This window comes from Zingiber officinale, chromosome 9A (genome assembly GCF_018446385.1).
Source record: "Zingiber officinale cultivar Zhangliang chromosome 9A, Zo_v1.1, whole genome shotgun sequence".
NCBI classification, from domain to species: Eukaryota; Viridiplantae; Streptophyta; class Magnoliopsida; order Zingiberales; family Zingiberaceae; genus Zingiber; species Zingiber officinale.
In genome coordinates this window covers 47,933,759-47,949,385 of record NC_056002.1, presented here as the reverse complement: position 1 = coordinate 47,949,385, position 15,627 = coordinate 47,933,759, and the positions used below count along the sequence as shown (strand labels likewise).

Sequence of the window (15,627 nt, the reverse complement as noted above, 5' to 3'; positions counted from 1 at the left end):
ACGTTACCTTTCGTTCACACAGCAATAGAAGAGTTAGAAATGGACGAGGATGAATACATACAAATTAAAGAAATTGTGCATTTCTCAACTGGGAAGATGAACAAGACCTTTGAGCAAAAGTTTGAGCCACTTTTGAAGGAGTTAAAGACACAAGGCTTTATTGGAGACAACCCACTACAACATTGGCAAAAGAACAAAATTGTTTGCCATTTGGATATCAAGAATCCATAATTCACTATTGAAGATAGGCCCTTGAAGCAATTAACGCCGGCCAGAAGGAAGCCTTTACAAAACATGTAAAGTCCTTACTTGAATTGGGGATTATTAGGCCTAGTAAGAGCGGTCACAGAACGACTACCATAATAGTCAACTCTGGAACAACGATTGATCCTATTACTGGCAAAGAAAAGAAGGGTAAAGAAAGATTGGTATTCAACTACAAACGCCTGAATGATATTACCCACAAGGATCAATACAGTCTACCCGGCATCAACACAATCCTTAAAAAGGTCAGTAACAGCTGCATTTTTTCAAAATTTGATCTAAAGAGTGGATTTCATTAGGTGGCTATGCATCCCAAATCCATCGAATGGACGACCTTTTAGGTCCCGGATGGATTGTATGAATGGCTTATAATGTCATTCGGTCTGAAAAACGCACCTGCCATATTCCAGAGAAAGATGGACTTATGCTTTAAGGGAACCGAAGAATTCATAGTCGTTTATATTGACGATATATTGGTTTTCTCGCCTGATGAAAGGAGCCATGAGCAACATCTTTGAAAGATGCTTCACATATGCAAAGAAAATGGGCTAGTTCTTAGTCCCACTAAGATGAAAATTGCGGTTTCCGAAATAGAATTCTTAGGGGCTATTATTGGAAGCTGCAGAATTAAATTACAACCCCATGTTATAACCAAGATTGCGGATTTCAAGGACAACGATCTGAAAACAACCAAAGGAATGAGATCGTGGTTGGGATTGTTAAACTATGCCAGGAATTACATCCCAAACTTGGGCAAACTGCTAAGCCCACTTTATGCAAAGACCTCTCCAAACGGCGAAAAATGGTTAAACCAGTAAGACTGGGAGCTAATTCATATGATCAAAGAAAAGGTCAAGTAACTCCCAGACCTTTAGATCCCCCCCTCTGACTGCTACATAGTGCTAGAAGTATATGGATGAATGGATGGCTGGGGAGGTATATGCAAATGGAAGAAGAAAAAATATGATCCGATATCTTCAGAAAAGATCTGTGCAAATTCAAGCAGGAAATACAACCCGCCAAAATCAACTATCGACGCAGAAATACATGCAGTCATGAACACTATGGAAGCATTAAAGATTTATTTCTTGGATAAATCAGAAATCATTATTAGGACCGACAATTAACAGTTTTTTCGGCAAGACGGCCAACCATAAGTCATCCAGGGTCCGATGAATTTCCTTTATCGATTATATTACTAGCGCAGGCCCTTCAGTACAATTTGAGCACATTGATGGGAAAAATAATCAGGTAGCCGACTTCTTATCTCGACTAATCTCTGTGTTAATTTTGACAGAATGGCCGGAACAGGAGTTAAGACGACTGGCCTTGGTAGCACCAGCACTCAAAGAAGTGGGAAGTCAGCCCAGCCCGGAGGTCCAGAAGATGTTAGTCAGGACACTCCAGGCCCTCTCGACCTTGCTGAGCAATACCAACGGAAGCTTAATGAAATGCACAACTCCTACCCAATACCTCTGGACGAATACCACAACTTCTCAAAAGAACTACACGAGATGGAACAAAGAGCAGCGGTCCAGGCTGTTAACGCACTCTGGCAACTCATACTCATCCACTCACTAAAACGACAAGAATGCAACAGGAGGAGAGGAAAAGACAACTGATGAAATGACTGGTATCCTGCTGTTAAGCAAAACGACGAGCAACTTTCTCAGTCAGCATATTTTCTTCAAGATTGTGTATCAAGGATGAGGAACTTTAAGGTCTAACTTTGGAAAAGTGGTGGACACAAAACACCACTACCCACTGGTTGAGGAATTTTATTGAACCAATTGAGCGCTTGCTCCTCCTCATCCTCAAACTCGAACAATTGAAAGAATTTTCTCGTCACCACGTCTTCCTTGGCCTTCAAGGGTTGGGGTTTACCTTCTTGCTCTTCCTTCGAGGGGTTGATCTCATTTTCTAAATCATGGTCATAACTGGATCCCCGATTACGGTGTAGCATCAACACCCAACAACAACAAAGCTACTTGTCCCAAAGGTACGAAAGCATCATGGTCACTTTCATTCCTATCTCATCAGATTGCACCATGAATGAGACATTGTACTCATTCCTTCGACATGTGGTGGAGCTTAAGGGACTTCCACAAAACATAATAAGACCCTCATTTCACTGACATTTTTGGACTAGGCTTTTCAAATTGTTGAGGAAAAATTTGTCTGCAAGTTTCCATCCTCAAAGCAATGGACAAACTAAGTTCATCAATGGGACACTTAAAGTACTATGTGAGTACTCGTCAACTAGATTCATGAAGTTGCATGATGTGGTCTAATTCTCCTATAACCTCCTCCGTGTTGGCCTTGGGACGAGTTGGTGAGGGCGTTAGGGGCGAACGTATTCACTTTTTTGCCACAATGAAGTTGCATGATGTGGCCTAATTCTCCTATAACTTACAATAGAGTGAGGCGACATATGAGTCCATTTGAGACTGTAATGGAGCAAAAGGAGTCCAGAAGCCCATATGTTAGCAAAAGGAGTGGCATGAACAAGCCAATATTTCAAGAGTTTATTTAAACAGAAGCGACATGTAGAATTTGAAGAAGGCAACATGATACTGGTGAAATTCCTACTCCATCAAATCAAGTCCTTATGGAACATGCACAAGGGGTTGGTAAGAAGATATGAAGGTCCCTCCCTAGTAATCAAATGTGTGAGTAAAGTATTTTACTAAGTATAATGTCTCTCAATACTCAAGATTCATCATGTTTTCCATGTGAGCATTCTCAAATCTTATCTTAAAAACCAGGATGACCCGAACAAAAACAAGTCAAATCACGCACCAACAGTTGTTGTCACCTCCTTCAATAAAAATGTGGAGTACATCATTGCCGACAGAATCATTTGAAGGAGACAGGTTTTAAATTACATCAAATACTTGGTAAAGTGGAAGAATCAACAAGACACCGAGGCAAGTTGGAAAAGAGAGGATGCCTTATGGAAATTCACCAAGTGCTACAAGGGAGAGAATGCACGAAATACATCATAAGCATAGGTGACAGAGAATATCATAATCTACCCAATTTCAAGCCTAGGGAGGTTCTTGATCCACCCTATGACCCACTCTCTAGGTCCATGGTTTTGGGCATTAGCATTGGCATTAGCTCTATTTTAGGTCCTTTCTTGAGATCATTCTAGAATATTCTTACCATGAAAATATTTAGATATTCTGTAAAATCTTGCTAAACATATAATGTACACCATTGGACCATTGGATCAAGTTGAACCCAACCATGTATTCATGAGAAATATGCTCATGGTTTAAAATCTTGACTCATACTGATGTTTCGATCCTGGACCGGAACTATACAGTTTCGGTATCATATCATATCGTGATAATATATTTTTGATATTTTTTAAATATATATAAAAAATTTAATCTAAATATTAAAACAATACAAAATGCAAAATAAAAACTTATAAAAAGGAAAAAAATGGCATCACGATGCTTCTATAAATAAAAATTTAATTATATGTTTTTGAAATTATATATATATATATAATATTTATTAAATTAGTAGAATAACTTTAATAGCCTTTGATTAAGCTTATTTATGTTATCCTATTTATTTCTAGGAGAGGATTGAAATTAACCTAAAGTTTTAAAATTTAACCTAAGTTAATAATTTCTCTCTGCTACATCCCCATTAGCGTGCCCACTGGCGTGGTCGTTGCAACCCATGGAGGTCGCCACGGGCTTGTGGAGGTCGTCACGACTCACGGAGACTGCTGCGGTCCAGCGGAGTTCGTCACAACTAGCAGAGTTCATCGCAACTCACAAAGTTCATCACAACTCGAGGCGTTCGCCGTGGGCCCGCGGTGTCAAGTGGCGGGTGGCAAACAGAATATGAAATTTTGCCCATTTCGACGAGTATAGAACAATATTTAAAAGCATGAGGATGGCTATATAGATCTCTTTGCTTCACTTGTAAATCATTCTAAAGAACATTTTGAAGAATAGTAAACATTCTTGACTTACTAATCTCGCAAATGCTCTCAATTTCTCTAAACATCTCTCGTGTGAGGTCTCTAATGAGTTGAGCTTATTTAACAACCTTACGTGGATAAATTATTAAATTGTCTAAGTGATGCACGAACGAGTGGTGCTAAAATCAAGCTTGTGACATTAAGGTTGTGTTCTCATGATGCAAAGAACTGCAAAAGCAAATAAGTGAACAAAAAGAAAGATAGTTTTTCTCCATTTCTTTGGTTAGAAATGCAAAGCAAAGAGATACATAAACATAGAGAATTATCTCCCTTTCCTTCAAAAGGTTTCCACCCAAATTGGGAAATGCAAAATTTTGATTGCAGACACAATTAAAAAAATTACTTTTGATACTTAATTTTTCTTATTTTTTGTTAAAATTTTAAAAATGCAAATTAATAAAATAATGAATTTTCTCTACTCTGAATTCCTCCAAATAAATAAAGGGAAAAAGTTTTCTACGTTCCATTCCTTTTAAGAAATTAAGATAACACCAAGTAATCAATTATTCTTCTCTTCTATTCACTTTCTCTCTTTAAGGAAGCATAGCGTAAGGCATGATTTACTTGGATGGATGGATATGTAAGAGAAGAGATAGAGAAAAAAAATACAATCTAAATACAAGTAATCCACGATATGTTTAATTTTGTGATCATTTTCCTCCCTTCTGTCTTCCCCTCTAATATTGGCACTCAAGTAAACCAAGCTTAAAGAGAAGAGATTGTTGTCTATAATGGATATTTTTTGAGTCGGTTTATCTTATTTTATTCATTTAACAGTAACATTCTTATTTATTATGTACTTAAGGCACCACCAGTATATCATTTAATGTTAGTTCATAATCTAAACATTACTAACCATGGAACATCAATTTGACCACTTCCACTAATTATTTTCAATAAGCAGACAAGGCCTTGAGGGGAAATAAGATCAGCTAAGATATGAATGATGAAGTTCTACTTAATTTTCAACTAAAATGGCATCTGTGCTAATATCATAAACAAAATAAAAAACTATATTTATCAAGTCGCAACTAATATTTGTCATTAGCAAACACACAAGTCATCTTAGATATCGATATCATTCTCTAGCCAGTATGTTTTGGGAATCACATGCTCACCTATGTATTAATGCAAAACTATGTATCCTTTGTGAGACTTAATCATCTATAGATGATTTATTTTTAATTGGGCATTTGCCTATGTAAAAGGGGAGTCTTGGCGCAGCGGTAAAGTTACTACCGTATGACCTTGTAGTCACTGGTTTGAGTCATGAAAATAACCTCTTGCAATGCATGGTAAGACTGCGTATAATATTTTCCGAAGATCTCACATTGGTGGGAGTTTCGTACACCGGACTACCTTTTTTTTATTTGCCTATGTAGGCATAATGTGGAGATGTGAGACAAACATCTCTTTCCTCATGGTAGAGTGCCTAACACCTTCCATGGAAGGAGTTAACACAATTGAGAGAATCATATTATGAAAGCCAATTATCATGACTTTGACATCTAATCTACATGAAGGATTCAGAAACCACTATTGATCAATCTGTAAAGAACGTCCATCCCTCTCAGTGTATGACTCTCCAAAATGTGATTTTTCGGCCCGTCTTGAAATAATACCTCCATCAAATGAAATTTCATCATAGACAACAGTAAGCTTCTTCATCGAGATTGTAGTATCAAAAAGACTTTGATTCCAAGTTTTGTGTCCAGCATTGACAACTACCAATGTTACAATTTTTATGATTGGGCTTGCTTGACATATCAAGAGAGCAAGGACATAGAAGGATATGTCAGCCATGAGAGGAAGGAGTCATTCTCTAATCACTGATAGTATTTAAATTAGTTACACTATTATTTATTAGATTAACTAATGTTTTTTTGTACCTCTTTAGCATTACACCTTTTGTTTAATAGATCGAACTCTTCCAACTTATAATCTATTTTTTATAATGTAAGTAGTTACTACCATTGCTAAACGAACAAATATCATTGTTACAGAAATGTAAAAAAATATACATTGACATACCTTTCTCCTTGACAGCTATACGTAAAGTGTCAAGTGGAATTATCCCATCAGTCAAAGGGAGAAGTTCAAGCTTGACAGTGGCACTTGAATGTGCAGGAATGCATCTGTATCATCAAAACATGCAAAGACATAGCTATCGTACGATAAAATTAAAAATGAGGATGGTAATAATAATGATAATTGAAAAAGGATTTAGATGGAAAGCTGAGATTGTAGATAATATTACCCGAGGGGTACAGCACTCTGCATCCACAGATGTGTAAGGCCAGAGCAATTGCTAGAAACATGATCAGGCAATGTAGAAGTTTCCTGTCCTTCAGATCCTAATGTATTACTATCATTAGAGCTCTCATTTTCAAATGTGGTTGTGACAGGCAATGGACTTAGGACCTGAACAATTTTTTTACACCTATCCCTAGTTTTTCCCGCATAATCATGAAAGGCAGGATAAATGTTCATTGGAGATTTTGGTGTAGAGTTCAATGACAATACGGAAGGAGAAACAGATGGTTCTGAAGAAAGAACAGTAAATGTAAGATCTTCATTTGTTAAATTAGTAGCTTCAAGGGTTAGCACCTGAAACAATTCACAAGGACAAAGTGCTAAATATTTTCCAAATCCATAAATCCAAAGCTTATATAAAAGTAAAAGAAAGAAGCATCCAACAGAGTTACAATACCATAATGGGAAGTTGAGGGGCTCTAGGAATAGGGGTATCAATTTTCTTATCTGATACAATGGAGACCATAAGATCCCTTGCAATGCGTGGTCGCCAATCTATTAGGTGCTTGAAGAACAATTTTGACTCTATATCAAACCAATTATAAGATCAAGATTAAACTTCTAGCTAAAAGTTTGACTGTAGTAATTATGACAGCAAGGATTTCCATAGTACCAGTATAATTACATCGACAAGATACCAAAATGGCAAACTGATTTACAGTGGATGAAGCCGACATTCCCTCAGTTGTACTTGAACTCACATGTGTACCTGGTGCAGCTGCACTTATTCTTAAAAATCGAGCCATCTCACTGTTGCCTTGATTTTTGTTTGCTCTAGCTGCCAGCTTGAGAATGAATGAGTGCTCCTCACCTCTCCTGCAAAGATGTCCCTTATCAATCCATTTAAACAGCCAGCATTATTTAATGTATTACAAGTTATTGTTAGTGTTCTAACTTAAATTTCTGATTTGACAAAAATAATAGAAGAAAAGTTGCCGGTCTATTAAGTGAAATTTCAACTTTGAGATATTATGTATAATAGACTTACATTAACAAGATGAAATTAGTTAATATTTCGATAATAAATATTACTGATACAATATATTTTTGATGAAATGTCAGAATTTCCTCATTAAATGGGTTATCACTAATTGAGATGGATTTAAACATTTGTAAAATTAGGTTGGATTCCCATATTGTTAACACATGTGGAGCCAAATTATGATCCATTTAATGAACCTTAGATACTCATGAAAAGGATAAATTGATGAACCTTTTGATTTAGACGTTTAATGAGAAGGCCTATATAATTTCTCTATAAAATGGTCCTCTTTTACCTAGAAAGTGAGTTCTACCAATTGTGAGCTCATCTTGTTGAAGGTCAAGAAGAGAAATATCAACTTACATATATATATATATCAAGGGTAAATTCTCATTTCCATTGCAAAAAGTGGTAACTCTTAAACCCATGGTTTGAAATCTTGTACCATGTTGGGCAAAGTAGTCAAATGCATCATTCTGATAAATTAACAAAACTCGACACTACTCAACACCAAGATAATATCTTCTATGTTGAATTAATCATCTTATTATTCCATCAACACTCAACACCCCTTGGTATGCTAAAATTAAGATAATTGTTAGAATGCAATCAAAGTCTCACATTGGAAATACATTAAAAAGGTCATAGGTTTAAAAAGATAAAAAGATATCTCTATTGGTAGGAGGTCATTTGGGTAGAGCCCAAAAAACAAATCTATAAGGGCTTAGGCCCAAAGTAGACAATATCATACCATTGTGAAGATATGTGGATTCTTTTGGTCCTAACAAGTGATATCAGAGTCATGGTCCAGATTGAGCCATATGGGTTGAATAATGACTTTGAACAAAGAAGATGGGGGCTCCAGAGGAGTGAACTCTAAGTAAAAAGTCCAAATAAGTCAAGGGTGACGGGATGCTTGGTAGAAATCATGGGGGAGTGAATCCTAGGTGGTGAAAAAGTCTTAGATGACCAGAGTACATTAATAGTGACTAGATGCTTGAGAGGAGGTCCGAAGCAGGTTATAGTGACCGTGAAACATCCTAAAAGCCTTTACATACCTTTCACCAAACATGCATTACTAACGTTAAAGAGATCAGAATTAAACAACCTAACTCCAAAGATTATGCATTACGAAATGTTGGGCGGAAATCCTCAAGAGTGAATCCTAAGTGGTGAAAAAGACTTAGAGGACCAGAGTACATCAATAGTGACCAGATGGTTTTGGGGAGGTCCGGAGCAGGTCATAGTGACCGCAAAACATCCTAAAATCCTTTACATACCTTTCACGAAACATGCATGACCAACATTAAAGAGATCTGATTTAAACAACCAAACTCCAATGATTATGCATTATGAACTGATCCAACATGAAACCAAAAATAATTTGTGCTTGAAATGGCTAGATAAATATGCATAATCCCTTAGATTAGGGTAAAACCAATATCTACATCTCACAAAAACCATAAGTTGACTTGTATATGTTTTAGTGCACATTAGATACAAGTGAGATGTTAGGAGAATGAGCAAAACTCAAGATGTTGATTTAGTGCATTTTTTTGAGTTTTAGTTTCATGAAAATACATAGATTATGTGTTATCCAATCATTGGAAAAGCTAGTGCACAAGTCATGTCCATTTAGCCCAAGGAATATGGTTGGAAATTGATTTTTAAAATCATTTCAAAATGCTTTTAGAAAATCTTGGTGAAGGCTATCTTTTAATAGGAATCACCATTGTATAGTTAGACATAAACTATAGCAAAACATTGAAGTTTTCAATGCTTTCAAGTTTTGTGTCAATCTTTGAAAATGGGATGTATTTTCTTATAAAATTTTTTTTTTATGATAGTCTATGACATAAATAATGTCTCACCAAAATTTCATGATTTCTGGAAAACAGTAGAATTATTTACGAATTTCTAAATTTCGATCTAATTTTGAAATCAGGAAATTTAGAAACTCAATCGATCCAACTGGGTGTGGATCGATTGGTCAGTCAATTGAAGGGGTTTTTTCGTGAACAGAAGCTTACGAAATCGATTAGCCGATCGATTAGCCCCGACTTCAATCGATCAATTGATTGATTGAAGCAGTTTTTCAGCAACAGAAGCTCGCAGAATCAATCAGTTGATCGATCAACACCCTCCAATCGATTGAGAGGTTGGTTTTGGCTAAAATGATCTGATTTCAGTCCATTAAGCCTCATTTAGTGATATTAACCATCCCTAACCCTATGAAGCTCATTAATGAATATGTAAGGGTACTTTTCTTGATGAAAACAAGAATGGAATGGTTAGGAAGACTAAGTTAGAGTTTAGGATGGGGTTTAGTTTCAAAGTTAAATTTTGAACCTCAAAACTTCAAATTTTAGATTTCCTAAGGGTTTAAGAATTCCAAGTCATTGTTGGTGCAATGACAGAAGTTTGGAACATGTTTTGAGAGGGAGCTACTTTTTAAAGATATGAATATTTTTTTTAACAACGAAACAATAGAAGGTGCGAAACCTTCATTATTGTGTACATTCTAGGATGAGCATTTGGATACAATGAAGGGTATAGGACCTTCATTGTGATGTTGTGAACAACAAGTTAGGTTGTGAACAAAATATGGATAGGAGAATTTTTGATGTGTGCAAAAGGGAGAATGTAGAGTTTAAGTTAGGAAACCTTCATTACCCAAAGGGGAGGTTACCCTCTTGGAAAGGGGGAGAATGAAGGAAACTCTCATTCATACTTTGGCATGAAGAAGAAGTTGAGACTATGGGATTAGCCTAACTTAAACGTATTGTCAAATATCAAAAAATGAGAGATTGTTAGTATAATTTCCCTGAGTCAAAGTTGACCAGATTGACTAAGCTTGAGTTGACTCAAGCTTGAGTTTTGATGTTTGTGTTTTGATGTTTGACATTATGGAGATATTAGGTGCAATTGTCCATATAGAGATTGATGGTCAAAATATTGACCAGAAGTCAAGTAGGTCAAAGTTGATCGGATACTTGACTAGGAAGTCCTAACTGGAGGTTAGGCAAGGGCAAAACCAACAAGACGATTGGCAGAAGATGAAAATCAAAGTGGGTCAGTGTTGACCGGACACTTGGTGTGAAAGTCTTGGTGAGTAAAGTCAGGCAGTTTGAAAGTCTCGATGAGTGAACTCATGCAATGGGAAGAGTCCTAGTGAGTGAAGCTAGGCAGTGGGAAAAGTTTTGGTGAGTGAAGCAGGGTGAAAAGCCTTAGTGAATAAAACTAGGTAGCGGAAAGTCCTGGTGAGTAAAGCCAAGAAGATTGGAAAGCCCTAGTGAGTGAAGCTAAAAGTTAGGCAGATTGGAAAGTCCTAGTGAGTGAAGTTAGGCAGTGAGAAAAGTCTTAATGAGTGAAGCAAGTGAAAAGCCCCAGTGAGTGAAGCTAGGAAAAAATCCTGGTGAGTGAAGCCAAGTAGTGAAAAGTCCTGATGAGTGAAACTAGGCATATGAAAATCCAGGTGGATCAAGATTGATTGGACACCTAGTGTTTAGAAGTCCAAGTGGGCCATGAAGGACCGAACACTTGGCACGAGTCGGTAAGTTCAAGCGGGTCAAGATTGACCGGACACTTGGCATGTGGAGAAAAGTTCAAGTGGGTTAAAGAATTGATCAGACACTTGGTGATGAAGTCCCAACAGGTCAAGTTGACCGGATGCTAGGCATAAGGAAGTCACAATAGGTCACGGTTGACCGGATGTTGAGCAAGGGAACCCTAGACTTGAGTTACGGTTGAACCCAATGATCAATTGATTGATTGGGAGTGTCATCGCGAAAAGGAAAGGTGAATTGATTAATTGATTAATTCAGCCAGATCTCAATTGATCAGCTGATTGATTGAGACACTTTGCAAGAGAGCATAATGTGCTCTCCAATCGATCGATCGATTGAGACACTAGTTGATTGATTGGGGACTCGTGATGACACAAGGCGGCTAAAATCGAATAGTCAATCGATTCTAGGGTCTTCTGTGAGAGCACATAAGCTTTCTGGATCAGCAAGCTGATCGATCCAGATGGCTCAATCGATCAGTTGGTCGATTGGGATATGACTGCTACACGGTTGACTGGGATCGCATGGATCTGATGTGACAATCAATTGGAGAGTAAGCCCAATCGATTGGAAGCCCTAAATCGCTAAGTATAAAGGTGACGACAAGGTTCAAATGCAAAAACCTTCACCGATTCTTCTCCAACTCTCACCGCCAGGCATTAAGCTTGGAAGACAAGTGTTGTTGCACTGTCCACTGGTCCAAAGTCATCTTCAAGCTATAAGAGATCGAACAAGAGTGGTTATTCATTATATTTTTGTACATTTACTTCTTGTTTCGAGTTATACTCTTGTGTGAGCTTGTACAAAGTTTCTCCACCTCCAGATTGTTCTGAGAAGGAGTTGTTTGCATAGTAGAGAGATCATTGGATTAGTCACCTCATCTTGAGGTGGATACCAAGTAAATCCTTTATGTTAGCATTGAGGAGTTCGCTTCGAGTATTTCTGCTGCAAATCAACATTGACGAAGCAAGACGAGCTAACCCCCCCCCCCCCCCTCCCTCCCCGGGAGTGTTCCAACAAATACCTCCTTGATGATATGTCTCAAGACATTGAATTTTTAAAGCATCACAAGATTAATTATAAGTATTGTCTCAAGAGTTAATCTATTTCTTGTTGTTAGCTTCTAAGCACTACCAAGTAAGTTATTTTCTTTAATAAAAAGGCAATCAATGTTGCCAAGTCTTAATTGATATGGATTTAAATATTTGGAGAATTAGGTTGGGGGGTCCCCTATTGTTTTGGTATGTTGAGCTCAATTACGATCCATTTATTGCCTTGGACACTTATGATATGGGTAAAAATTGGTGAACCTTTTGATTTGGGCTTTTAAAGGGAAAATAAATGCATGAGACTGATAGTCCCCTCTTCTAAGTGATTGTTATTCATTGTGAGCTCACCTTGTTGAAGGTCAAGAAGAAGGGTAACCTAAAAAGAAAGCAACATCAAAGGTACCCTTTCTTTTCCATGGCAAAGATTGGTAACTCTAAGCCTATCTAGCATATTTACTATTTTAAGTTCATGTATTAGATCCTAAATCCTTGTTGAATTATCTTACAAAAGCTAGGTTCTCTTATAATTGCTACTGCATTCTGTTACACCTAGTAATAATTATGAAAATTGGTGCTTGATATGTATCGCCCATAGACAAGATTGCAAAAAGTTGGGGTCCAGAATAGAAAAACAAGATGGTAAGGACTTAAAAAATGAGAAATCATTGGGATTGCATCTGTTTATAAAGAATAAATTCTTGCATTGATTCTAAGGCAGCATAGTGGCTTTGTTTACCTTTACTTACTGCATCAGTTTGATGGAGCATAATAATATTTACTTTTAGGCGTGGTAGCATCATTGGTTATCAAATGCATTATATAAACCTATTTCATTTATTTCTTGCTTTTTGAGTTCTTTTACTAATTCCAATCCCACCATTCTAATATGGCTTTGATGTTTATACTGTCTGATGCCATTAAATCTGTAGAAAAACACTGGTAGCAACTTTGACAATCATTTTATTAGATTAACCAATCAAACAAGATATTATATAATATCATCAGATTATTAATACGAATACAACTAATAGATTTGTCTATTAAAAGTGAATACAAAAAGTAACTTGGAATCAAGCCAGAAAGCATACTCAAATTTATGATATTAAATATTGACTGAACGTTGTCATGATATGCAACAAAAGCAGCAAAGAAAGAAGCAACAGAGTTGGAAGACTAGAAAGAAACCTGAGGGCAAGGTCTGGTAAGCTGTGACCATTTCCTGTCTCAATGCTAGCAATTGGTATGGATAGGGGTGAACCTCCTATTGGTGCCTCATCTTCAGAGACAATAGTCATTGCATCCACAAAGATAACTATATCTGGTGTATGAACTGGAGAAACATTCTGCAAACAAGATAATAGCCCTTCAAGTATAATGGAAAGAAACAAGCAAAATATGAACATTAATACCTTCAATTTTACACAAAGAAGATCCTCTGTATTGCATTCAGTAGTAAAAGAGTGTATTTCAACTGGATTAATAATTTCAAGCTTTCTTCGCCATCTTCGACCAGGTAAATACATGCCTTCCAAACCACAATGTGCAGAAAAGCGTTGTGGCTCTAGTGACACACCTCGAAATGATAAAAGACCCTCATTAACTATATCCTTACTCTTTTGAAAATTTTCCAAAGAAAATTGATTGTAATCTTCAGGTTCAGAAGCAGGTTTTGTGTTGGAAAATGAAGTTACAGAAGCTGGTCCACTCCCTTGAGGAAGTGAAGGCATGGAGTAGCTTCTTAGAGCAAAAGAGAAAATTTGTGATCCAGATGTAGATGTTATTTTCTGCGATATACTTGAGGTGAAAGGAGATGAAAGTGGACGAGGTGGAGGCATAATACGATCTAAAGGGAGCAACCAATGAAGTAGTTCATGATATGGATCATCTTTATTTTCAACAGGCAAATCAATGAAGTTCCCGGTATCATTATTACTCTTTTGATATTTCTCGAATTGAATAACTTCAAGGACAGGATCCTTTAAATTACTAACTCCGACATTAACTTCTAGAAGAACCTGCATCATCCAAGACAAATGTTATGTATCAATTGAAAAATGATAGTGTGATTTTAGTTTCAATGAAAAAGATCAATGCCAGATAAAAAAATGCCAAAAAAAAAAAGATAAATAAAAGTAAGCTCTGTAAAGACTAATTAATTTGATGTACTGAGAATTTTGCCTTTCAAGATGACCATAATTAAGAAATGTTGTTTTTTAGCCATTCTACAGAATTATAAGAATTTTGTTGATCTTACTTTCCTAGTAAGCAGCTAAAAGGTTAATCCACCTTATACTTCAATGCCTTGTATGCAATTGTGGCAAAAAGGCGAAACGCTCGCCCCCAGCGCCCTCGCCGTACCCGACCCAAGGTCATCACGAGGGAGGTAAATCGCAGTATCCGAGCGAGCATGTGACGGACAGGGTATAATACGGGGATAGGAGATTTATTCCCCAGCTGCCCCGAGGAAAATATGTATGCAAGAAAATATGTCAGGAGGTCTCAATTTTTGCAAGACAAGTTTCTCTAAAGCTCTTGCAAATGTAGATTGACTCAAAAAAGACAGTAGTTGGTGGAAGAAACCTAATATGTCATTTATCATGCACTTTTTCAAGATTTAAGAACTATCGGATTAGTTGTAGTGAAATACAGTTCTGTTGGAGCATGTCATTAGTGAAATATTGAAGTTATCTTTCATTAATCAAAATAAAACAGCTAAACAAGTCGAAGGTAACAACAAAGATTTCCAATCTTATTTATTGTCTAAGCACTCTTATTAATTAAGCTTGCATTCACCCCCTTTCTATTATTTCTGTTGCTGTTGAGATACATTGAGTAAAATTTATAATTGACTGGAGCATCATCATCATACCATCTTTGGCCCAACTATTTGATGGCAGTTATAAGAATGTTATCCCTCCATTGTGCTTTATGCAAAATAATATTACTTGCAATATCCAAATCAAGTAAATCAACTTCTTGTTGCATTTGGTAATGTATTCTTTGATCACCCTCTATCCCTTACAAGTTCCATTTTAATAGATTTAACTTTCTATCTATAGAAACTGTGGTCATATTTGAGCATATCCATACTAGCTTGACCTATTTTCTCTCATTCTATTATCTATTGGAGTTGCTCCTAACTTGTCTCAGTGGCTCTGATCTCAAACAATTAGGAGAAAAGGAAAAGGTTAGATTCTATGATCAGTACATCATTAGATGGTATTCAAAGTGATATGCTTATATTGGCCACCTAAAAGATGAAATTTATGGTAAAAATATGTGATAATTGTTTGGAACAATAAACATTTAAACAATAAAGGGGAAAAAAAATAGCAGGCAGATATTTACAAACAAAAGCACAGTGTACACTTGGAATTCATGCATAAGCATCTTAAAGTGTGTTTGATTTGTCAATTAAGTGAAAGAAAATAATACAACAATATATTGAAA

The 15,627-nt window shown here is 36.5% G+C and overlaps 1 protein-coding gene across 2 annotated transcripts in view; it reads right to left on the bottom strand.

The window, feature by feature from the left end:
* LOC122018835 overlaps window positions 1–15,627 on the bottom strand; it is a 30,353-nt gene that overhangs the window by 11,323 nt on the left and 3,403 nt on the right. The window contains exons 4-9 of one of the 2 annotated variants that reach the window (XM_042576268.1): window positions 13,587–14,192; window positions 13,363–13,520; window positions 7,194–7,396; window positions 6,978–7,105; window positions 6,525–6,874; window positions 6,299–6,402 (exon numbers count right to left, since the gene is read on the bottom strand). In XM_042576268.1, the coding sequence (XP_042432202.1) occupies window positions 6,299–6,402; window positions 6,525–6,874; window positions 6,978–7,105; window positions 7,194–7,396; window positions 13,363–13,520; window positions 13,587–14,192 (1,549 nt within the window). Of the gene's footprint in view, window positions 1–6,178; window positions 6,403–6,524; window positions 6,875–6,977; window positions 7,106–7,193; window positions 7,397–13,362; window positions 13,521–13,586; window positions 14,193–15,627 lie in introns of those variants that run through there. The other variant, XM_042576267.1, reaches the window with a different exon arrangement.